Source organism: Callithrix jacchus, chromosome 13 (genome assembly GCF_049354715.1).
Source record: "Callithrix jacchus isolate 240 chromosome 13, calJac240_pri, whole genome shotgun sequence".
NCBI lineage: Eukaryota > Metazoa > Chordata > Mammalia > Primates > Cebidae > Callithrix > Callithrix jacchus.
In genome coordinates this window covers 91,355,131-91,378,882 of record NC_133514.1, presented here as the reverse complement: position 1 = coordinate 91,378,882, position 23,752 = coordinate 91,355,131, and the positions used below count along the sequence as shown (strand labels likewise).

At 41.5% G+C, this 23,752-nt stretch overlaps 2 protein-coding genes across 23 annotated transcripts in view; one reads left to right on the top strand and one right to left on the bottom strand.

Annotated features, from left to right (window-relative positions):
* ZBTB7C (zinc finger and BTB domain containing 7C) overlaps nt 1-23,752 on the top strand; it is a 388,369-nt gene that overhangs the window by 141,862 nt on the left and 222,755 nt on the right. For 13 of the 22 annotated variants that reach the window (XM_078346942.1, XM_035270992.3, XM_035270995.3 and 10 more), the window contains one exon: nt 13,475-13,612. The exons of the other annotated variants lie outside the window; for them this stretch is intronic. The gene's annotated coding sequence lies outside the window, so the exon portion shown is untranslated. The remainder of the gene's footprint in view (nt 1-13,474; nt 13,613-23,752) is intronic. 22 annotated transcript variants of the gene reach the window in all.
* Nucleotides 12,956-13,472, bottom strand: ZBTB7C-AS2 (ZBTB7C antisense RNA 2). The gene is given in 4 exon segments (XM_035271001.2): nt 12,956-13,111; nt 13,113-13,183; nt 13,186-13,349; nt 13,351-13,472. Coding segments are annotated over 4 exon segments (513 nt in total).

Sequence of the window (23,752 nt, the reverse complement as noted above, 5' to 3'; positions counted from 1 at the left end):
GCAAAATCTGGATCGTGTCTGACAGCTGAATCCCAGCCCCTCAGAAGACCCCAGACGGTCCCTCGTCAAGCCAAGCCTGGGGAGTGGGGCTTTGGCATCCCAGAGCAGGCGGGCGAGCCTGGCTGCATCTGTGAGGATGGGCTGTGACACAGAGCCAGCTGTGGGGAGTGACATGCGGCGAGTGCTCCTTTCTTTGTTTCTCTCTGATTTATCCCAGTTGTGCTCATAAAGGTGATTTGATTCTGTGGTCATTTTAAACAGCAGCTCAGTCTTACTCCCCTCATGATTACCTCTCAGCTTCTGACTGTAATTGATGTTAGCCAGGCTGGCTAATGTAATATCTTATGAAGATTGGCTCATTAATTGACTATAGAGATGTCACCCACACACTGGAGGTATTAGCAATCACAGGCCTTAGGTAGTGCTGACTCAGCAATGGCAGGACTGCAGATTTCTGTTCCTTCTTTTAGGATGAAGTCCCAGTAGTAGGATTACAGGTTAATGGGTACAGATATCTTTATGGGTCTTGGTGTGTTTTGCAAAATATTTTACCCAAATGTTGTACCAGATTTTAATGTCACTAGCCATTTATGAATGTTCTCACTTGTCTACAGTCCTACCAGCATTTGATTTATTAACTCCCTTTTGGGGGCTAATTTATAGCTATAAATTGGTATAATATTATTGCCTTACTTTGCATTTGTGGGGCTTAAGTGGTTTAATTTGCATATCTTTGATTGCTAATCTATTACTAACTATTTAATATGTTGGTTTATGGTTTGTTTTTCCTCCTATGTATTGTCTGTTTATATCCTTGGCTTTTTTCTTTTTCTTTTTTTTAATTGTACTTTAGGTTCTGGGGTACATGTGCAGATCATGCAGGATTGTTGCATAGGTACACACATGGCAGTGTGGTTTGCTGCCTTCATCCCCCAGTCACCTACATCTGGCATTTCTCCCCATGTTATCCCTCCTCGACCTCCCCACCCTCCCTGCTGTCACTCCCTTGGCCCCCACCAACAGACCCCTGTGTGGTGTTCCCCTCCCTGTGTCCATATGTTCTCATTGTTCAACACCCACCTGTGAGTGAGAACATGCGATATTTGATTTTCTGTTCTTGTGTTAGTTTGCTGAGAATGATGGTTTCCAGATTCATCCATGTCCCTACAAAGGATACAAACTCATCATTTTTTATGGCTGCATAGTATTCCATGGTGTACATGTGCCACATTTTCCTTGTCCAATCTATCGTTGATGGGCATTTGGGTTGGTTCCAGGTCTTTGCTATTGTAAACAGTGCCACTATGAACATAAGTGTACATGTGTCTTTATAATAGAATGATTTATAATCCTTTGGATATATACCCAGTAATGGGATTGCTGGGTCAAATGGAATTTCTATTTCTAGGTCCTTGAGGAAGCACCACACTATCTTCTACAATGGTTGAACTAGTTTACACTCCCACCAACAGTGTAAAAGTGTTACTTTTTCTCCACATCCTCTCCAGCATCTGTTGTCTCCAGATTTTTTTTTAATGATTGCCATTCTAACTGGCATGAGGTGGTATCTCAATGTGGTTTTGATTTGTGTTTCTCTAATAATCAGTGATAATGAGCATTTTTTCATGTGTTTGTTGGCCTCATATATGTCTTCTTTTGAAAAGTGACTGTTCATATCTTTTGCCCAGTTTTGGATGGGTTTGTTTGTTTTTTTCTTGTAAATCTGTTTTAGTTCTTTGTAGATTCTGGATATTAGCCCTTTGTCAGATGGGTAGATTGCAAAAATTTTTTCCCATTCTGTTAGTTGCTGGTTCACTCTAATAATTGTTTCTTTTGCTGTACAGAAGCTCTGGAGTTTAAGTAGGTCCCATTTGTCTATTTCAGCTTTTGTTGCCAATGTTTTTGGTGTTTTAGTCATGAAGTCCTTGCCTATGCCTATGTCCTGAATGGTTTTGCCTATGTTTTCATCTGGGGTTACATCTGGTGTTTCATTATGGTGTTAGGTCTTATGTTTAAGTCTTTAATCCATCTGGAGTTAATTTTAGTGTAAGGTGTCAGGAAGGGGTCCAGTTTCTGCTTTCTGCACACTGGTAGCCAATTTTCCCAACACTATTTATTAAACAGGGAATCCTTTCCCCATTGCTTTTTTTTTTTTTTTGGTCTGGTTTGTCAAAGATCAGATGGTTGTAGAAGTGTGGTGTTGCCTCTGAGGCCTCTCTTCTGTTCCACTGGTCTATATCTCTGTTTTGGTACCAGTACCATGCTGTTTTGATTACTATAGCCTTGTAGTATAGTTCAAAATCAGGTAATGTGATGCCTCCAGCTTTGTTCTTTTTGCTTAGGATTGTCTTGGCTATGTGGGCTCTTTTTTGGTTCCATATGAAGTTTAAGGTGGTTTTTTCCAGTTCCATGAAGAAGGTCATTGGTAGCTTGATGGTGATAGCATTGAATCTATATATTACTTTGGGGCAGTATGGCCATTTTCATGATATTGATTCTTCCTAACCATGAGCATGGAATGTTTCTCCATCTGTTTGTGTCTTCTCTTATTTCCTTGAGCAATGGTTTGTAGTTCTCCTTGAAGAGGTCCTTTACATCCTTTGTTAGTTGTATTCCTAGGTATTTTATTCTCTTTGTAGCAATTGTGAATGGCAGTTCATTCTTGATTTGGCTCTCTTTAAGTCTGTTATTGGTGTATGTGAATGCTTGTGATTTCTGCACATTGATTTTGTATCCTGAGACTTTGCTGAAGTTGCTTATCAGTTTAAGAAGATTTTGGGCTGAGATGATAGGGTCTTCTAAATCTACAATCATGTCATCTGCAAATAAAGACAATTTGACCTCCTCCTTTCCTAATTGAATACCCTTTATTTTTTTTTCTTGCCTAATTGGTCTGGCTAGAACTTCCATACTATATTGAATAGGAGCGGTGAGAGAGGGCATCCTTGTCTAGTACTGGATTTCAAAGGGAATGCTTCCAGTTTTTGTCCATTCAGTATGATATTGGCTGTAGGTTTGTCATAAATAGCTTTTATTGTTTTGAGATACATTCCTTCATTACCTAGTTTATTGAGAATTTGTAACATAAAAAACTGTTGAATTTTGTTGAAGGCCTTCTCTGCATCTATTGAAATAATCATGTGGTTTTTGTCTTTGGTTCTGTTTATGTGGTGGATTATGTTTATAGACTTGCATATGTTGAACCAGCCTTGCATCCCTGGAATGAAGCCTACTTGATCGTGATGGATAAGCTTTTTGATGTGCTATTACAATCAGTTTGCTAGTATTTTATTGAAGATTTTTGCATCTATGTTCATCATGAATATTGGCCTGAAGTTTTCTTTTCTTGTTGAGTCTCTGCCAGGTTTTGTTATCAGGATGATGTTGGTCTCATAAAATGATTTGGGATGGATTCCCTCTTTTTGTATTGTTTTGAATAGTTTCAGAAGGAATGGTACCAGTTCTTCTTTGTATGTCTGGTAGAATTCGGCTGTGAACCCGTTGGGACCTGAGCTTTTTTTGGTTGGTAGGCTATTAATTGCTGCCTCAACTTCAGCCCTTGTTATTGGTCTATTCAAGATTTCAATTTCTTCCTGGTTTAGGCTTGGGAGGGTGTAAGTGTCCAGGAATTTATCCATTTCTTCTAGGTTTACTGGTTTATGTGCATAGAGTTGTTTGTAGTAATCTCTGATTGTAGTTTATATTTCTGTGGAACCTGTGGTGATATCTCCTTTATTGTTTTTTTATTTCATCTATTTGATTCTTCTCTCTTTTCATTTTTATTAATCTGGCTAGTGGTCTATTGTTGATTTTTTCAAAAAACCAGCTCCTGGATTTATTAATTTTTTGAAGGGTTTTTTTTTGTGTCTCTTTCTCCTTCAGTTCTGCTCTGATCTCAGTTATTTCTTGTCTTCTGCTAGCTTTTGAGGTTTTTTTTGATCTTGCTCCTCTAGCTCTTTTAATTTTGATGATAGGGTGTCAATTTTAGATCTTTCCTTGCTTATCATATAGGCATTTATTGCTATAAATTTTCCTGTAGACACTGCTTTAAATGTGTTTCAGAGATTCTGGTACGTTGTGTCTTCATTCTCATTGGTTTCAAAGAACATCTTTATTTCTGCCTTCATTTCATTGTTTATCCAGTTGACATTCAGCAGCCAGTTGTTCCATTTCCCTGAAGCTGTGTGGTTCTGAGTTAGTTTCTGAATCCTGAGTTCTAATTTGTTTGCACTGTGGTCTGAGAGACTGTTTGTTATGATTTTATTTCTTTTCATTTGCTGAGAAGTGATTTACTTCCTATTATGTGGTCAATTTTAGAGTAGGTGTGATGTGGTACTGAGAAGAATGTATATTCTGTGGATTTGGGGTAGAGAGTTCTGTAGATGTCTATTAGGTCCACTTGGTCCAGATCTGAGTTCAAGTCCTGGATATCCTTGTTAATTTTCTGTCTCATTGATCTGTCTAATATTGACAGTGGAGTGTTAAAGTCTCCCACTGTTATTGTGTGGGAGTCTACGTCTCTTCGTCCTTGGCTTTTTTCTGCTGAGTTTGTTTTTTTAGCAGCTTTTTTGTCACCAAGGAGCCATGGGGACATGAATAGACAGAGTTCCTAGTGTCAAGAGCGAGATAGCTCACCCCCTCAGGACTCTGCTGTGAAAGGTTGTTGAGAGAGGCAGGAAGGAGGTCAGGAAGGTCATTTTCAGGACACAAGAGAGCTCAGCTGCATGCATTCATTAAGTCAGTTTTGAGGATCCTCTATTCCTTCGTCTGAGAAAAAGAAGAGACAGTTCCGTGTACTCTAATCCTTAACTCCAGTGTCTGGGGGAGTGGCTGCAGAATGGATGCAGAGAGAGCACAGTGTGATACTGCCCTCAGGTTGCTGATAATCACGAGGAAGCCACACCATCATCTCCCTGCCAACATGAGCAGCTTGTGCCGGTGCCACGTGAGTGATGCTACTTGCAAGTGTACTGGGAACCCAGAGGACAGAAAGATCGATGTGGGCTGAGGCAGTCAGGGTGTGGGGGATGGTTTAGCCAGAAGGAGAGGCATGAAGGCCTTGCTAGGTGGGGGAAAGTGTCTTCCAAGCACTGGGGATAGGAACTTTTATGGTGGTTGTGGGACAGTGAGGAGTTTAATCAGGCTGGAGCCCATGGTTCCCATGGGAGCTGGGACCACTCTAGGCCAGGGAGGAATAGTGGCTCATGCTGTGAGCAACCTGGGACAGGCCAGGTGCAGGTTGTGCTGAGTGGGCACAGAAGGTATTCTGGTGGTGGGAGCATGAGAAGACAGAGTGGATACAAGGTAAACAGCTCTGCAGCAAGGCCCAGCCGGTGCTCTCGGCTCACAGGTTCTGCATCCAGTGATTCTGGCTGCTGGGCACTGTCAGGCTCTATGACTGGTCTGGGGGATGCTCTGTAGGTTGGTCTTGGTAGGACCAGAAACTGCCTCCATCTGGCCACATAGCCCTAAAGACAAAACATAGCAACATGGAGTGACAGGGACATGCTGTCTTCTCAAACTTAAATTGGGTTAATGGTTGTGTGTTAACAGATTCTTATCTGTTGTGTATGTCACACAGGAAAGAAAGGCTGAGCAACATTTCTGTGACTGCTGATAATTTCCTTTTTTATAAAGTAAGTCTGTAGGGTTAACTCTAAGATGAGGCCACTCTATACTGGTGCTGTTTTCTGAGCATTTCCACATCATCTGTATGAGCCTTGATTTCATATAGTACCTGGTGTTTGTCTTGGAGGATTTCTTATGGGTAGGCCTCATCTCCTTAGTGAGACAGCAAGCTCTCTGAGGACAGGGAAGTAGTAGGTTTCTTCCAGTATCCCAGCAGGGCAAGACAACATGGCATGGACACCATAAGTGGTCAAGATACCCCTGTTGCTTGGTTATGGGCCACTGTCCAAGTATTCCATCCTTCAACTTCACTGAACTCTCCTGAGACAGGAAGCATGGTGCGCCAGGGTGGGCTGTGAGCCAGAGAGCTTGGGTTCACATCCATCTCTGCCATGCTCTTGCTGTGCAGTCTTGAGCCAGTCATTTTACTCCCTTGTGCCTCAGTTTCCTCAGCTGTACATACAATGAGACAGCCATTGTAAAATGGGAGTAAGGATATCTCAGTATCTTTTCCATGTTCATGTTTTCTTCACATACTCCTGTGACTTTCTAGGGATGTGAATCCTAGCCCTGTGACTAGATACACTGGAATGTCTCAGAGGATAGGCAAGAGGACCTCCGTCCCCTCTACACCTTTCTTCTGACTCTTCTGTTCTGCCTGCATCCATAGACGCTAAGATGACACCAGTTCAAGACATTCTGTGCAAGGAATGCAAAGGCTGGGCCTACCTCTCCCATTTGGTGCAGAAAATAGATCTTAATGATGATGTGGAAGATTCCGAGTGCTCACATCCCCCAAATGCCTTTCTGTGACCACCATGTCCTGCTTAATGGGGTGTTTGGGGAGCCCACAGAGCCTGAGCTGATGCTACCTGGCACTTGCTTCGTAAAGAGCAGGGACAGTGAGAGCTTAGGGTCTATTTGGTAGCCTAGTGTCCATGCCCTGAAGATGCTCTGTGATGCATGGAGTGGCTCCGAGGAGAGGCCTCCAGGCACAGCTGTTGGGTGGGGGTGTAGGGTGGTAATCCGGGGAATCCTTCAGATGAACTCTTATTTCGCACAGCATCATCCCGTGAGAACAACTCTCTCTGGAGCCAGTGACTTAGGGCAGTCTTTCCCACATAGTTCTGGCAGCACCAAGCCATTATTATGCACCACGGCAATAATCATCACCATGATAATAACAACAGTCCATTTGTTCAGTCTCTTAACTTGGAAATAAATAAGATAGCTGATCCAGTGTGAGCTCCAGCTGTAGTCTATCTGCCCCATCATCACTTAATAATAATCACGGAGCCCCTGTGGGCACACGGCGCCCTGCCCGGCACTTGAGATATTAAATCCACCTAGAAGCAGGGTATAATAATGCTGACCCTGCAGGGATGTTCCAAGAATTAATTCCTGTGGGCTCTCCATTCCGCTTTTCTCCAACACATTCAATCTTAGGGACCCAAGAGTTGGTGACGTTTATCCCATGAATTAAAACATTCCGCTGTTGCCCCTGGAACTCTTCATTACAATCCTGAGTCAATCAATGGCAGAGAGGAATACTATTTATTAGTTAAGTGGCTGCTATTGAATTCTTAATTTAAGTGGCTTTTAATTCAGTGTTTTTCTTGCTGCCCTTCATTTTGCCCTTGCTCATACAAATTTGCCCGTTAAAGCCTGGTGTGGGGCCATGCTGATGCCTTTTATAGTGATTTTTATTTTTTATTTTTTTATTTTCTGGAGAACAGTTTTCAGTGGTGGAGAAGGCAAGATGCTTGGAGTAGACAGGGAGGCCAGATCACCAGGCCTAGGGCAGGCTTCGCTGGCATCTGCTGGGAGGAAGTGGGTGGGCTGGAAGGAGTGAGTGCGTCAAATTGGCTTTTCAGATAAGGTCTTATGGTGAACATGGCCTTCACTGGTGTCTTGTGCTTTGGATTTGCCAACTCAAAAACTTTACTACAGTTCTCCCACCCAGATATGAGTCACAGAGCTGGTAGGTGAGATGCGTAGAACATCTCCCTGACCGGCAGGGGGCTCCGGAGTGGTGGCTGTTGCAGTCTGCCTTGATCTGCAGCATCTCCAGGAGGATACCCAGGCTGATCACAGCCACTTCTTGCTGTAGCACATGTTGTTTTCAACAGCTTTATTGGGCTATCACTGAATATCTCAATTGTTAAGTGGACGATTTGATAAGTTTAGACTTATGCATACACCTGTGACATCATCACCACATCAAAATAATGGACATATCCTTCACCCCCAAAATTTCCTTATGTCCCCTTGTGATCATACCCTCCACTCCTTCCCACCCCGGGGGAAGGGGATGCTTGGTAGCAGATCTTCTGTTATTCCCGATTATTTGCATTTTCCAGAATTTTATATAAATTGGCACATACAGCATGTAATCTTTTTTAATGCAGTTTCTCTCACTCAACCTAGTGATTTCGAGATGAATACAGTTTGTTGCATGTATCAGTAGTTCATTCATTTTTATTGCTGAGTAGTATTCCATGGTTCTTTATCCATTTGCCTGTTGATGGACATTTGGGCTGTTTCCAGCTTGAGGGTATTACAAATAAAGTTGCTATGAACATTCATGTATGAGTCTGTGTGGATGTGTTTTCATTTCTCTTGGACACCTACCTAGGAAGGGAATGACTGGACTGTGTGGTAGTGTATGTTTAACTTATTAAGAAAATGCCAAACTACTTACGAAAATAGTTGTGCCATTTTCTACTCCTATCAGTGACCCAGGAGAGTTCAAGTTCATCTGTATCATCTTCAACATTTGGTATTCAGTCTTCTTGTGTTCACCATTCTAATTGTTGAGGAGGGATATATCGTTGTGGTTTTGATTTTCATGGCCCTTATAACTAATGATACAGAACATTTTTCACTTGCTTACTTGCCATTCTTTTTTTTTTTTTTTTTTTGGTAAAGTTCTGTTCAAATATTTTGCCCATTTTGGGGAGAGTTGTTTGATTTCTTCTTATTGAGCTTTGGGAGTTATATACTTTGGATACAAGTTCTCTATCAGACATGTGGGTCACCAGGCTGGAGTGCAGTGGCACGATCTCGGCTCACTGCAACCTCTGCCTCCCAGATTCAAGTGATTCTCCTGCCTCAGCCTCCTGAGCAGCTGGGACTACAGACATGTGCTACCATGCCCAGCTGATTTTTTGTATTTTTAGTAGAGATGGGGTTTCACCATGTTGGCCAGGATGGTCTCGATCTCTTGACCTCACGATCCACCCACCTCAGCCCCCCAAAGTGCATGAGCCACCGTGCCTGGCCCCACCTCGTATCATTTTCATTGTGCTTGAAGAATGTCATTTAACACTTCTTATAATATGGGCCTTCTATTTTTTTTTTTAGCTTTTTTATGTATGAAAAAGTCTTTGTTTTACCTTTGCTCTAGAAAGGCATTTTCACTGTGTAGAAAATTCCAGGTTGACAATTTTTTCTGTCAGTATATTAAAGATATTTCTCCACTGTGTTTTTGCCCACATTATTTTGAAGGAGAAATCTGCTGTAATTCCTATACTTTTTTCTGCATATAATATATCTTCCCCCTGCACTCACCCCAGTTGCTTTTAAGATTTTGTCTTTATTATTGGTTTTGAACAATTTGACTATAACATGTCTTGGTATGCTTTCTTCATATTTCTTATTTTCAGTTATTGAGCTTCTGGGAACTTTGGGTTCATAGTTTGTTTTTTTTTTTTTTTAAATCAACTTTAGCCAGGCACAGTGGCTCATGCCTGTAATCCCAGCACTTTGGGAGGCTGAGGCGGGAGGATCACGAGGTCAAGAGATCGGGACCATCCTAGCCAACATAGTGAGAACCCATCTCCACTAAAATACAAAAATTAGCTGAGCGTGGTGGTGCACACCTGTAGTTCTAGCTGCTTGGGAGGCTGAGGCAGGAGAATTGCTTGAACCTGGGAGATGGAGGTTGCAGTGAGCTGAGATCGCACCATTGCACTCTAACCTGGAGCCTGGTGACAAAATGAGACTCTGTCTCAAAAAAAAAAAAAAATCAACTTTAGTAATTTTCTGGCTAGTATCTTTTCAAATACTTTTTCCTATCTTCCAACTCTCTCCTTTCCCCTGGAGACTTTAGTTATGCATAGAACAAGCTGCTTGAAGTTATCCCCACAGTGCACTTTTGCTCTGTACATTTTTAAAATTCTTTTTTTCTCTATGTGTTTCTTTTTGGATAACCTTTATTGCTATGTATTCAAATTCCTTATTCTTTTTTGGAAAATAGGGGAGGGTGGAGGGAACAAAATCTTATCTGCTGTTATTGGATTCTATCCAGCGTATTTTTCATCTGAAAAAAAAAGACAAAATTACAACACATCTGAGTTAAAGATGTTAATTGGCATTTATTTGCAATCTGGAATTGGGCAGCACTTCATTCTACAAAATAGAATGAGTGTTCTGATGAGCTGAGCAGAGGACGTTGGCTGTATAGACAGAAGGGCCAAAAAAGAGAACAGAATAACAAAAGCAAATTGGACATTTCAAAGTTACTTTTCCTGTAAAGGTTAAAGCAGAGAGGACTTCCTTATCATGCTAGCTAAAACTTCCCTATTTGGAGATTTGACTATGATCCCTCTCTTTTTCTCTTAATTTCTTGGCAGGTTAGACAAACAATGTAGTTTCAGCTTGGTGGTGTGGAACTTCAGTCTGAATGACTCCATTTTGATTTGGTCTGCTGGGCCTAATGCAGGAACTCGGTCTAAACCAATGACCTCTTAGAAATGTTATTAACCACATTCTAAATATTGTAGTTTTTATCTCTAGAAGTTTGATTTAGTCATTTATATCTTACTTTCTATATCTTAACTTTTTGAACATATGAAATAGAGTTATAATAACTTTTTCATTGTCTTTCTCTGCTAATTCTAATTTCCCTATTAGTTCTGGGTCAGTTTGGATTGATTGGCATTTTCTCCTTAGTATGGGCCATATTTTGCAGCTCCTTTGTGTATCTGGTAACTTTGTATTGGATGTCAGACACTGTGAATTTTACCCTGTGTCCTGGACATTTTTGTATTCCTTTAAATTTTCTTGAGCTTTATTAAAGGGCTCAATTAAGATATTTGAAATAGATCGATGCTGCTGGACCTTGCTCCTGAGGTTTGCTAGGTGAGACTAGATTCATGTATAGTCTAGGACAGTATTAAGAGCTTTCTCAGTACTTTAGCCCTGTGAACTGTGAGGTTTTCAAGTCTGCCCAGTGGGAACAGCATTGTTTTTGATCCATGTGAGCATCATGAACAAACCATAATAGGTTCATTATCTGATGTGCATGACAAATCAGTACACTGAGATACTGGATTGTAGCAGAGAAAGGTTTAATCATAGGGCTGCTAAATGAAGAGCTGGGAGGAAACCTCAAATGTACCTCCCCAAGAAGTTTAGGACTAGGGTTTTTAAGGGCTTTGGAATGGGCTGAAGCGTGGAGATTGTTGATTGGCCAAAGTATGCAAGGTGAAGTGGAAGCAGCACATCGTTGTCTGGGGTAAATACCTGGGGTTCGTAGTCAAGAAGATTACAACATGGACACACAGACATGGAGTGGGTTAAGGAGCAGAAAGTTTAATAGAATAAAAGAGAGAGGCAAGTAGCTCCCTCTCCCTTGTGAAAGAGGTGTCAGAAAAAGGCAAAAGCAGTGGATCACAGAAGATTTTATAGGCAGGCTTGCGGAGGCAGACCCTTATTTACATAGGGCCTACAGACTGGTTCAACCAGGTGTGATGTTTATATAGAGTGGTGAGGGTGGGGAAAGGCTGGTTACCTCACCTTAATCTTAGTATGCAAATGGGCTTTCAATTTAGCTGGGGCCATCTTGTCTGCTCCTTACAGTATACATAGCTGACAAAGAAAGAAGGGAAGATGGAGCCGCCATTTTGAACATGCCTCTTCCTAGCCGGCATTCACCCGTGCAAGCTTCCAGCTTGCTTGTCTACACCTGCAGCTTGATTTTACAGGCTGCTCTGTTAGAAAATTGTTAGGGGGCTGCTTTTCATTAAAAGGGAAAACCTAACCAAGGAATCCGGTACCCTCACTATCTGCCTGAGTAATTTCTTCTTAACTCCTATATCAAAGTCATGGGACAAGGTGATGAAGACAGTGTATTCTCATGAGATTCACGTCTTCTATGGGGGTCTTCAAACTGGTTGACATCAGCTGTTTTGCCGGAATTTGGGATCCAAAAAACAAGCAATTTTTGAGATGCCACCTATTGGAACAATGGGGATGCAAATGGTCAGTATCTAGTGCTACCGTGACTTTCAGTTACAAGGAAGTGGGCCAAAGTACAGCTTGATTAATGCTTAATTATAAATTTCTGTTCAAAATTCTTGTTAACTCTATGAGGACCACTTCAATACTATTTCTTTTAACCCTTTTTGGGTGGTTCTTTTCTGGCCTTGAATCTTTTCCTGACATGTTTGCACTAATCCGTATTCGGATGATTGCTTGAGATGAGCCCTCTACACATCTCTGAGGTTCTCTCTCTTTTTTCTGGTGCTGTGTCCCGTGATCTTTTACTGCCTTGATATCCCGGGATGCTCCGCTCTGCCTCAGGGAGATTGCTAGTGCTTCAGCTCTCCCTTCCTGCTCTGTGGCCCGGACACTCTGTCAAGGGTATAGTTCGGGCAATTGCAGTGCTCGCATTATTTTTTTCTCATCTCTCAGGCCTCACTGTCTTTCAGTGCCTCAGTCTGGTGTCTTGAAAACTGTTGTTTTACATATATTGTCTAGTATTTTTATTGTTTCAGGCCGGAGGTAAATCCAGTCTTTGTTTCTCCACCTTGGCTGAAAGCAGAGGTCTGCCCTGGATCTTTATTTTTTTTAAGTATTTTTTAAGGTATGTATTTCACCTTGACTGGATCCCTGGCACATGAGGGTATTTTTTTCCCCTCTTTTTCTCTCTTTTTTTAAAATCCCTCTTCCCCCACAACCCCATCAGTGTTGGAGCCCTGGAAGGCTCTGCCTATTCACCCACAAGGATCTGAGTGAATCCTATCTGTCCTTAAAGGGCCAGCTCAGGGCACTGCTCCAGCAACCTTTGCACTACTGTAAGTCCAAGCACATCTCTTGCCCCTCCTCTCTACTCTGTGGGTCTGGAATTTATCTAGCACTTAGCATACAGTCTTTTCAATATTGACTTTGTATATGTTTGTCTTTCTCTAAGCTGGATGGATCTTTAAGGAAAACACTGGGGTTCATCATCTCCCTATATATTACCTTAAGAGGCAGTCACCCCAAATCTCTACATTCATCACAGAAACAGAAATTCCACTAATAAATGTCAGGGACTGCCTCCTTAACCTTGGTGCTCTTTTTCCCTCCCACTTTTAGCATTCTGGCTTATTCCACGGGTGGAGAAGGAAGCAAGGTTGGCTGGGTGGGAAGGGAATGGCATCAGTGTGAAGTCACGCCACATCGTCCAGAATGCCAGCTCCACACCGAGGTGACACAAATGCAGGATTGAGCGATGCAGCTGGAGGAAAGAGAAAGAGACCCACGTGGCTCAGACTACATACAAAAGCCAGGACCTGGAGGGAAGTGGCAGGTACACCTGGGTGCACACCACCAGTGACTGCAGAGAGCGAAGGCAGGGAGGGAAGAGCCATGCCCCATGAGGGATTTTTTTCAAGTCCTACTTTAAGAACAAGGAAACAGGCTAGAGAGAGGAAGTAACTTTTCCAGTTACAAAAAGAGTCAGTGGCAAGAGGGAGAACTAAGATATTTTTAGGCCCTAATGTACTTGCCATTGTGTTACACTCACTGTACAAGTTGTCTCAACTCAGAATACCTTAACAATACACTATTCTCTCCATAGTGCTATGAAGAAATGGAAGCTCAGGAAGGTGGATAAACTTTCCCAAAGCCACGCAGCTCAAAACATGTTTCAACCCCTCGGTTGTGTCCAAAGCCAGTAGTGCTTTACAACGCAGCCTCCCAGTTCTTCTAGCTTATAGTAAGTGCGCTCTTTTCAGTTCTTTTTAAAAGTTTATTTGTTCTTTCATTAATTTATTCTCTTAACAAACATTTATTGATTACTTTTTCTATATCAGTCACGATATTAAGTGCTGGATAAAAATATGGACAAAAACAAATGAAGCAGTGTCATTGTCTGGGGTAAATACCCAAGGTTCATCATCTCACACCAGGGAAATTGAGGGCGTGGACACACAAGAAGTGAGTTTAAGAGCAGAGGTTTAATAGACGAAAGAAAGAGAAAAGAGAAGAGCTCTCCCTCCTGCAGAGAGAGAGAGGAACGCCTTAATGAGTCTTCCAGTTCCATGGTGAAATGCACAGGGTTTTATGAATGTGCTTGAGGAGGTGGTATCTGATTCACATAGGTCCCGAGAGGTTGGTCAGAAGAGGTGTGATGTTTGCATAGTCAGTGAAGAAGCTGTCCATCCCACCCTGATCTTTTAGTATGCAGTTGGGTTCTCTACCTGGCCAGTGCCATATTGTCTGTTCCTTACTGTACAAAGAAAAAGAAAGATGGAGCCACAATGTTGAACATGCCTAGCCCCAGGTAGCCTTTTCCTGTTGGCACAGCTGCTGGCATTCACCTGTGCAAGATTCTAGCTTGCTTTTTCAGGCTGCTCTTTGTTAGAAATGATTTGGGGGCTGCTTTTTGTTAAAAGGAAAGGCTTACCGAGGACTCTTTTACCCACACTATCTGCCTAAATAATTTCTGTTTAGATCCTGCATCACAAGTGGTCCTTACTTCCCAGGGTCCCTTCCCTAGTATGAATATTAGAACTAAGAATACAAGTAAATGCTATCAACTATTTTATATGCTATAACAGGTTTGCTTGTTGTTTCAAACATTTTGTTTTCTTTTCTTTTATTTCCTTATTTTGGGGGAACAGGTTCTTGCTCTCTCATCCAGGCTGGAATGCAGTGGTGTGATCATGGCTCACTGCAGCCATATCCACCTGAGCTCAAGTGATCATCCCGCTCCAGTCTCTTGAGTAGCCAGGACTACACAATCATGCCCAGCTAATTTATTTTTATGTTTATTTTTAGTAGACACAAGGTCTTTTTTTTTTTTTTTTAAATTGAGATTTAATGAATATAACTATAAATTATAATATATCAAGCAACTAGTAACTATATTCGATACGTGCATTTTTCCAGTTTTTCAGGACACAGATATTTCTGCCATTTTAGAGATTACAGATTTTGAGTTACTTTAGTATTTGGGATTATATCGTACTTCTCAAAGTTATTAAAATGTAGTTAAAATCTGTTCTCACAATGTTAAAACTCAAAAAAAATTTTTGATATAATCTTTTTTCCTCTTGTTAAATGCCGTGATTGAATTTGCTGTGGAATTAGAGAAATTTAATTTTCTCAGTTTGGGATAGGGTACTTAATGAACGATTAATGATGGAACTAAGTTGTTAAATTTTCTTTCTTTCTTTTTTTTTTTTTTTTTTAATTTTTTATTGGATTATAGGTTTTGGGGTACATGAGCAGAGCATGCAAGACAGTTGCGTAGGTACACACATGGCAGTGTGCTTTGCTTTTCTTCTCCCCTTCACCCATATTTGGCATTTCTCCCCAGGCTATCCCTCCCCACCTCCCCCTCCCACTGGCCCTCCCCTTTTCCCCCCAATAGACCCCAGTGTTTAGTACTCCCCTTTCTGTGTCCATGTGTTCTCATTTTCATCACCCACCTATGAGTGAGAATATACGGTGTTTCATTTTCTGTTCTTGTGTCAGTTTGCTGAGGATGATGTTTTCCAGGTTCATCCATGTCCCTACAAACGACACGAACTCATCATTTCTGATTGCTGCATAATATTCCATGGTGTATATGTGCCACATTTTTCCAATCCAGTCTATTATCAATGGGCATTTGGGTTGATTCCAGGTCTTTGCTATTGTAAACAGTGCTGCAATGAACATTCGTGTACATGTGTCCTTATAGTAGAACGATTTATAGTCTTTTGGATATATACCCAGTAACGGGATTGCTGGGTCAAATGGAATTTCTATTTCTAAGGCCTTGAGGAATCGCCACACCGTCTTCCACAATGGTTGAACTAATTTACACTCCCACCAACAGTGTAAAAGTGTTCCTTTTTCTCCACATCCTCTCCAGCATCTGTTGTCTCCAGATTTTTTAATGATCGCCATTCTAACTGGCGTGAGATGGTATCTCAATGTGGTTTTGATTTGCATCTCTCTGATGACCAGAGACGATGAGCATTTTTTCATATGATTGTTGGCCTCATATATGTCTTCTTTCATAAAGTATCTGTTCATATCCTTTGCCCACTTTTGAATGGGGTTGTTTGTTTTTTTCCTGTAAATCTGCTTGAGTTGTTTGTAAATTCTGGATATCAGCCCTTTGTCAGATGGGTAGACTGCGAAAATTTTTTCCCATTCTGTTGGTTGCCGATCCACTCTAGTGACTGTTTCTTTTGCCGTGCAGAAGTGTGGAGTTTCATTAGGTCCCATTTGTCTATTTTGGCTTTTGTTGCCAATGCTCTTGGTGTTTTGTTCATGAAGTCCTTGCCTACTCCTATGTCCTGGATAGTTTTGCCTAGATTTCCTTCTAGGGTTTTTATGGTGCCAGGTCTTATGTTTAAGTCTTTAATCCATCTGGAGTTAATTTTAATGTAAGGTGTCAGGAAGGGGTCCAGTTTCTGCTTTCTGCACATGGCTAGCCAGTTTTCCCAACACCATTTGTTAAACATGGAATCCTTGCCCCATTGCTTGTTTTTGTCAGGTTTATCAAAGATTGTATAGTTGTATGTATGTTGTGTTGCCTCCGGTGCCTCTGTTTTGTTCCATTGGTCTATATCTCTGTTTTGGTACCAGTACCATGCTGTTTTGATTACTGTAGCCTTGTAGTATAGTTTGAAATCCGGTAGTGTGATGCCCCCCGCTGTGTTCTTTTTGCTTAGAATTGACTTGGCTATGCGGGCTCTCTTTTGGTTCCATATGAAGTTCATGGTGTTTTTTTCCAGTTCTGTGAAGAAAGTCAATGGTAGCTTGATGGGGATAGTGTTGATTCTGTAAATTACTTTGGGCAGTATAGCCATTTTCACGATATTAATTCTTCCTAACCATGAACATGGAATGTTTCTCCATCTGTTTGTGTCCTCTCTGATTTCGTTGAGCAGTGGTTTGTAGTTCTCCTTGAAGAGGTCCCTTATGTTCCTTGTGAGTTGTATTCCAAGGTATTTTATTCTTTTTGTAGCAATTGCGAATGGCAGTTCGCTCTTGATTTGGATTTCTTTAAGTCTGTTATTGGTGTAGACGAATGCTTGTGATTTTTGCACATTGATTTTATATCCTGAGACTTTGCTGAAGTTGTTTATCAGTTTCAGGAGTTTTTGGGCTGAGGCGATGGGGTCTTCTAGGTATACTATCATGTCGTCTGCAAATAGAGACAATTTGGCTTCCACCTTTCCTATTTGAATACCCTTTATTTCTTTTTCTTGCCTGATTGCTCTGGCTAGAACTTCCAGTACTATATTGAATAGGAGTGGTGAGAGAGGGCATCCTTGTCTAGTACCAGATTTCAAAGGGAATGCTTCCAGTTTTTGCCCATTCAGTATGATATTGGCTGTTGGTTTGTCATAAATAGCTTTTATTACTTTGATATACGTTCCATCAATACCGAGTTTATTGAGGGTTTTTAGCATAAAGGGCTGTTGAATTTTGTCAAATGCCTTCTCTGCGTCAATTGAGATAATCATGTGGTTTTTGTTTTTGGTTCTGTTTATGTGGTGAATTACGTTTATAGACTTGCATATGTTGAACCAGCCTTGCATCCCTGGGATGAATCCTACTTGATCATGATGAATAAGTTTTTTGATTTGCTGTTGCAATCGGCTTGCCAATATTTTATTGAAGATTTTTGCATCTATGTTCATCATGGATATTGGCCTGAAGTTTTCTTTTCTTGTTGGGTCTCTGCCGGGTTTTGGTATCAGGATGATGTTGGTCTCATAAAATGATTTGGGAAGGATTCCCTCTTTTTGGATTGTTTGAAATAGTTTTAGAAGGAATGGTACCAGCTCCTCCTTGTGTGTCTGGTAGAATTCGGCTGTGAACCCGTCTGGACCTGGGCTTTTTTTGTGAGGTAGGCTCTTAATTGCTGCCTCAACTTCAGACCTTGTTATTGGTCTATTCATAGTTTCAGCTTCCTCCTGGTTTAGGCTTGGGAGGACACAGGAGTCCAGGAATTTATCCATTTCTTCCAGGTTTACTAGTTTATGTGCATAGAGTTGTTTGTAATATTCCCTGATGATGGTTTGAATTTCTGTGGAATCTGTGGTGATTTCCCCTTTATCATTTTTTATTGCATCTATTTGGTTGTTCTCTCTTTTCTTTTTAATCAATCTGGCTAGTGGTCTGTCTATTTTGTTGATCTTTTCAAAAAACCAGCTCTTGGATTTATTGATTTTTTGAAGGGTTTTTTGTGTCTCAATCTCCTTCAGCTCAGCTCTGATCTTAGTAATTTCTTGTCTTCTGCTGGGTTTTGAGTTTTTTTGATCTTGCTCCTCTAGCTCTTTCAATTTTGACGATAGGGTGTCAATTTTGGATCTCTCCATTCTCCTCATATGGGCACTTATTGCTATATACTTTCCTCTAGAGACTGCTTTAAATGTGTCCCAGAGGTTCTGGCACGTTGTGTCTTCGTTCTCATTGGTTTCGAAGAACTTCTTTATTTCTGCCTTCATTTCGTTGTTTACCCAGTCAACATTCAAGAGCCAGTTGTTCAGTTTCCATGAAGCTGTGCGGTTCTGGGTTGGTTTCTGAATTCTGAGTTCTAACTTGATTGCACTATGGTCTGAGAGGCTGTTTGTTATGATTTCAGTTGTTTTTCATTTGTTGAGCAGTGCTTTACTTCCAATTATGTGGTCAATTTTAAAGTAGGTGTGATGTGGTGCTGAGAAGAATGTGTATTCTGTGGATTTGGGGTGGAGAGTTCTGTATATGTCCACCAGGTTTGCTTGCTCCAGGTCTGAGTTCAAGCCCTGGGTATCCTTGTTAATTTTCTGTCTGGTTGATCTGTCTAGTATTGACAGTGGAGTGTTAAAGTCTCCCACTATTATTGTGTGGGAGTCTAAGTCCTTCTGTAAGTCATTAAGAACTTGCCTTATGTATCTGGGTGCTCCTGTGTTGGGTCCATATATGTTTAGGATCGTTAGCTCTTCTTGTTGTATCGATCCTTTTACCATTATGTAATGGCCTTCTTTGTCTCTTTTGATCTTTGTTGCTTTAAAGTCTATTTTATCAGAGATGAGAATTGCAACTCCTGCTTTTTTTTGCTTTCCATTAGCTTGGTAAATCTTCCTTCATCCTTTTATTTTGAGCCTTTGTGTATCCTTGCATGTGAGATGGGTTTCCTGGATACAGCACACTGATGGGTTTTGGATTTTTATCCAATTTGCCAGTCTGTGTCTTTTGATTGGTGCATTTAGTCCATTTACATTTAGGGTTAATATTGTTATGTGTGAATTTGATACTGCCATTTTGATGCTAAGTGGCTGTTTTGCCTGTTAGTTGTTGTAGATTCTTCATTATGTTGAAGCTCTTTAGCATTCAGTGTGATTTTGAAATGGCTGGTACTGATTGATCCTTTCTATGTGTAGTGCCTCTTTTAGGAGCTCTTGTAAAGCAGGCCTGGTGGTGACAAAAATCTCTGAGTACTTGCTTGTTCGCAAAGGATTTTATTCTTCCTTCACTTCTGAAGCTCAGTTTGGCTGGATATGAAATTCTGGGTTGAAAGTTCTTTTCTTTAAGAATGTTGAATATTGGCCCCCACTCTCTTCTGGCTTGTAGTGTTTCTGCCGAGAGATCTGCTGTGAGTCTGATGGGCTTCCCTTTGTGGGTGACCCGACCTTTCTCTCTGGCTGCCCTTAGTATTCTCTCCTTTATTTCAACCCTGTTGAATCTGACGATTATGTGCCTTGGGGTTGCTCTTCTTGCGGAATATCTTTGTGGTGTTCTCTGTATTTCCTGCAATTGAGTGTTGGCTTGTCTTGCTAGGTGGGGGAAATTTTCCTGGATGATGTCCTGAAGAGTATTTTCCAGCTTGGATTCATTCTCTTCGTCCCCTTCTGGTACACCTATCAAACGTAGGTTAGGTCTTTTCACATAGTCCCACATTTCTTGGAGACTTTGTTCATTCCTTTTTGCGCTTTTTTCTCTGATCTTGGTTTCTCGTTTTATTTCATTGAGTTGGTCTTCGACTTCAGATATTCTTTCTTCTGCTTGGTCAATTCGGCTATTGAAACTTGCGTTTGCTTCGCGAAGTTCTCGTATTGTGTTTTTCAGCTCCTTTAATTCATTCATATTCCTCTCTAAGGTATCCATTCTTGTTATCATTTCCTCGAATCTTTTTTCAAGGTTCTTAGTTTCTTTGCATTGATTTAATACATGATCTTTTAGCTCACAAAAGTTTCTCATTATCCATCTTCTGAAGTCTAATTCCGTCATTTCATCACAGTCATTCTCCGTCCAGCTTTGTTCCCTTGCTGGTGAGGAGTTTTGGTCCTTTCTAGGAGGCGATGTGTTCTGGTTTCGGGTGTTTTCCTCCTTTTTGCGCTGGTTTCTTCCCATCTTTGTGGACTGTGTAGTTGCTGACTTTTCGTTTGGGTCTCTGAGTGGACACCCAGAATGTTGATGATGAAGTATTTCTGTTGCTTGGTTTTCCTTCTACCAGTCTAGCCCCTTCGCTGTACGACTGTTGAGGTCCGCTCCAGACCCTGCTTGTCTGGGGTGCACCTCTAGTAGCCGTGGCACAGCGAGGGATGCTACCAGTTTCTTTTTCTGCTCTCTTTGTCTCAGGATGATGCCTGCCTAATGACAGTCTTTTGGATATAGAGGGGTCAAGGAGCTGCTTGAGGAGACAGTTTGTACTTTATAGGGGTTTAATTGCTGAGCTGTGCACTCTGTTGTTCATTCAGGGCTGTTAGGCTGCTATGTTTGATTCTGCTGCAACACAGCTCATTAAACAACCCTTTTTTTTTTCTCAAATGCTCTGTGTTGAGGGGTTTGGGCTTTATTTTTGGATGTCCGATCAGGTGTCCTGCCCAGCTCGAAGGCAGACTAGCCACTGTTTGGCTGCCGAGGCTCCGCCCTGCTGTTGTGTGATTCGCGCTGTTCCTGCTGGCTCTGCTGTGGTCTCCGCCACGCCCTGCGGCGGAGTCTCTTCGTTGTAGCGTGTTGCCTCAGCAACGGCAGGCTGCGTCAGCAGTGGGCGTGTATCTCAGTAGGGACGGGTTGCCTCGGCAATGGCTGGCTGCGTCAGCAGTGGGCGTGTATCTCAGTTGGGGCGGGTTGCCTCGGCAACGGCTGGCTGCGTCAGCAGTGGGCGTGTATATCAGTTGGGGCAGGTTGCCTCCGTTAGTGGTGGACGCCCCTCCCCCACAGAGCGTCTCGGACTGTCTGCCCGGGATAGTTTGAAATCGCGGTTTTGTTCGTCCCACTGGGTATCCCAAACGATCTGTCCCTGCAATCCCCTGGGCTGGGTTACTGTGCAAGTCTCGTTCAGTCTCAAGTCCAGCCCTCTCAAGTCTCAGGCTGCCGGTTCAACAAGGCACCCGGACAAGCGCGCCCTGTGGGGATTGCTGGGTAGGGCCGGCCGCCGCCGCCCTGGCTGCCGGCTTCGCCAGGCAGACCTACTGCCTGGCGTCCCATGTCTTTTTATACTTGGGAGTTTCCCCGTTCTGTGGGCAACAAAGATCAGTCTGGAAATGCAGCACTGACTCACCGTTTGCTGATTCAACGCGGGCTCCAATCCTGGGTTGTTCTCACAGCGCCATCTTGAGTCCCCTCCGACACAAGGTCTTGATATGTTACTCAGGCTGGTCTTGAACTCCTGGGCTCAAAGGATCCTCCCACCTCAGCCTCCCAAAGTGTTATGATTATAGGCATGAGCCACTATGCCTGGCCAGATATTTTACTTTTAAACACATGTCAAAGTTTAACCTCAAGCGAGTAACAAGAATAGAAGCGTTAGTGGATTAATTCAGAGATTGTCTTCTATAGAAAATTTTTATAGAAAAACAGGATGATTGGGTAATCACTGTTAGACTGGATACAATTTTTTAAAAAAAGGATTTTTTCAAGATCATTAGATCCTGACTGACAGTCAGCTGAGTGGGTGGGTATCTGGCTTCCCAGAAGAGGTCTTAATCTCATTAAAGATTATCAGAAAATTGCTTAAGTATTTTATCAATGCTAATTTCTTCCCAGAAAGAGGTTGGAAATTACATCATGCAAAAAGGTTCTGTCCCATTCCAAGTTTGGGATGGGCGCATAATCCAGTGGAGCAGAAGAGTGATCAGGTCAATTCCACCACAAAGACAACAGTTAGTGATAATTGCTAGTTAGTGATAACTAGCATCATTTGAGTGTTATATGGCTGGCACCGTTCTTTTCACTTGACAGATATTAACTCATTATTGCTCCCATAGTGCTATGAGGTAGGGGCTTCTTTTTAATCCCCTTTTCTATAGTGGAGGAAAATGAGGCACAGAGAGTTAACTAATTTGCTCAAGGTCTCCCAGCTAGGATCTAGCAGAAAGATCAGGAAGGTAACACAAGGAAGGTGGGAGAATCTGTTCCCCAAGGGGATGATGGGGAGGAAAATACTCTGGGAAGACTGCACCCCCAACCCCATTCTATGCTATAAAGCTATGCTTGTTTTCAGAGATGTGGGGGGTTCTGGATCAGTGGAACAACTTGTCCCCCACATATGTCACTGGGGAAATCCATTTGGGCTTGTGCCTGGGTTTTAGAGTGTGGCCAACTCAAGTCCCAGCTGTGTTTCTAGACTATATGATCTGGTTTGGGCAAAGTGGAGAATCCCCTCCACCTAACAGCTTTCAGACATATGAGCAAAACTTCCAGCCAAGGCAAAAACACAGTAGCTCTGCCAGCCATGCACAGGTGGCTGGAGGGCTTCCAGGGTAATTTTCACTCTAGCCTTAGTGTTCCATCTCATTTTGTTTGCTTCTTCCTTTATTTGACATGTTTCTGCATTGCCTTTAAACTCCACAGCAGAGGGATTGTTAAAAGTGGTGGCAAGAAGAGTCTTGCTATTGTGTAAATAAAAGTAAAGATGATAAAGTTTTACAGGGCCAGGTACAAACTGATAGTTGGTGCAGTATTATTTCAGGCACAGGAAGAGCCTGCAGAATCTAACCTGTTAGAAATTGCAAGAGCTCCTGTGTGAAAATTTAAAGGGAACATTTAAAAAATAATATTTTCTATGTCACCTATAAAATTCCACTAAACCCAATCCAACTATTATATTATTTTTCCATATTATCTCTTTTAAATGTAATACATGCTGAGAGTGTTATCTGTGGGGTATGCCCACTATTTTGTATTCTGCTTATTTTCCATGACCAGTGGATCATAAACATTTTTCATGTTTCTGCATAATTATCATTTTAATGGTCACATAATATTCCATTGTGCAGAGGTACTGTAATTTATTAAACCATTCCCCTTAATGTTGGCCATTTACGTGTTTTCAGTTTGGGGCTTTTATAGATAACACTGTGGTGAGCATCTTCTTCCAAATAGCTTTTTGCTGCTGTTGAATTTCCATAGGAATAATTTCTAATAGAGGCATTACTAGTAAAGGACACAGACATGTATATAGCTCTTTCTCTGTATTACTGAATTGCTTTGCAAAAATATTATTTAATACAGTGTCATCACTCAAGAATTAATCTACTAGCTTTTTCTCAGCTTCAGTTGCAGTTAGCAAAACTTTTTTTCTAATTTGACAGATAAAATAATATTTCAGCTTGCTTTAATTTACATACCTTTATTTACTAGTGAAGATTACTATTTCTCCATGTATTTGTTTATATTCTATATGATCTATGAATTATCTGTTTGTTTATTGTGGTCTTGGTATTCTTATAAATTTAAATGTACTCTTTGTAGGTGATCTTATAAATTTAAATGCACTTTTTATAGGTGATAGCTATTAATCTGTTTTGTTTATTCAAATATTTTGTTGTCCTTTTTAATTATTTTTCTTTTTTTTTTTTTTTTTTGAGATGGAGTTTCGCTCTTGTTACTCAGGCTGGAGTGCAATGACTCCATCTCGGCTCAC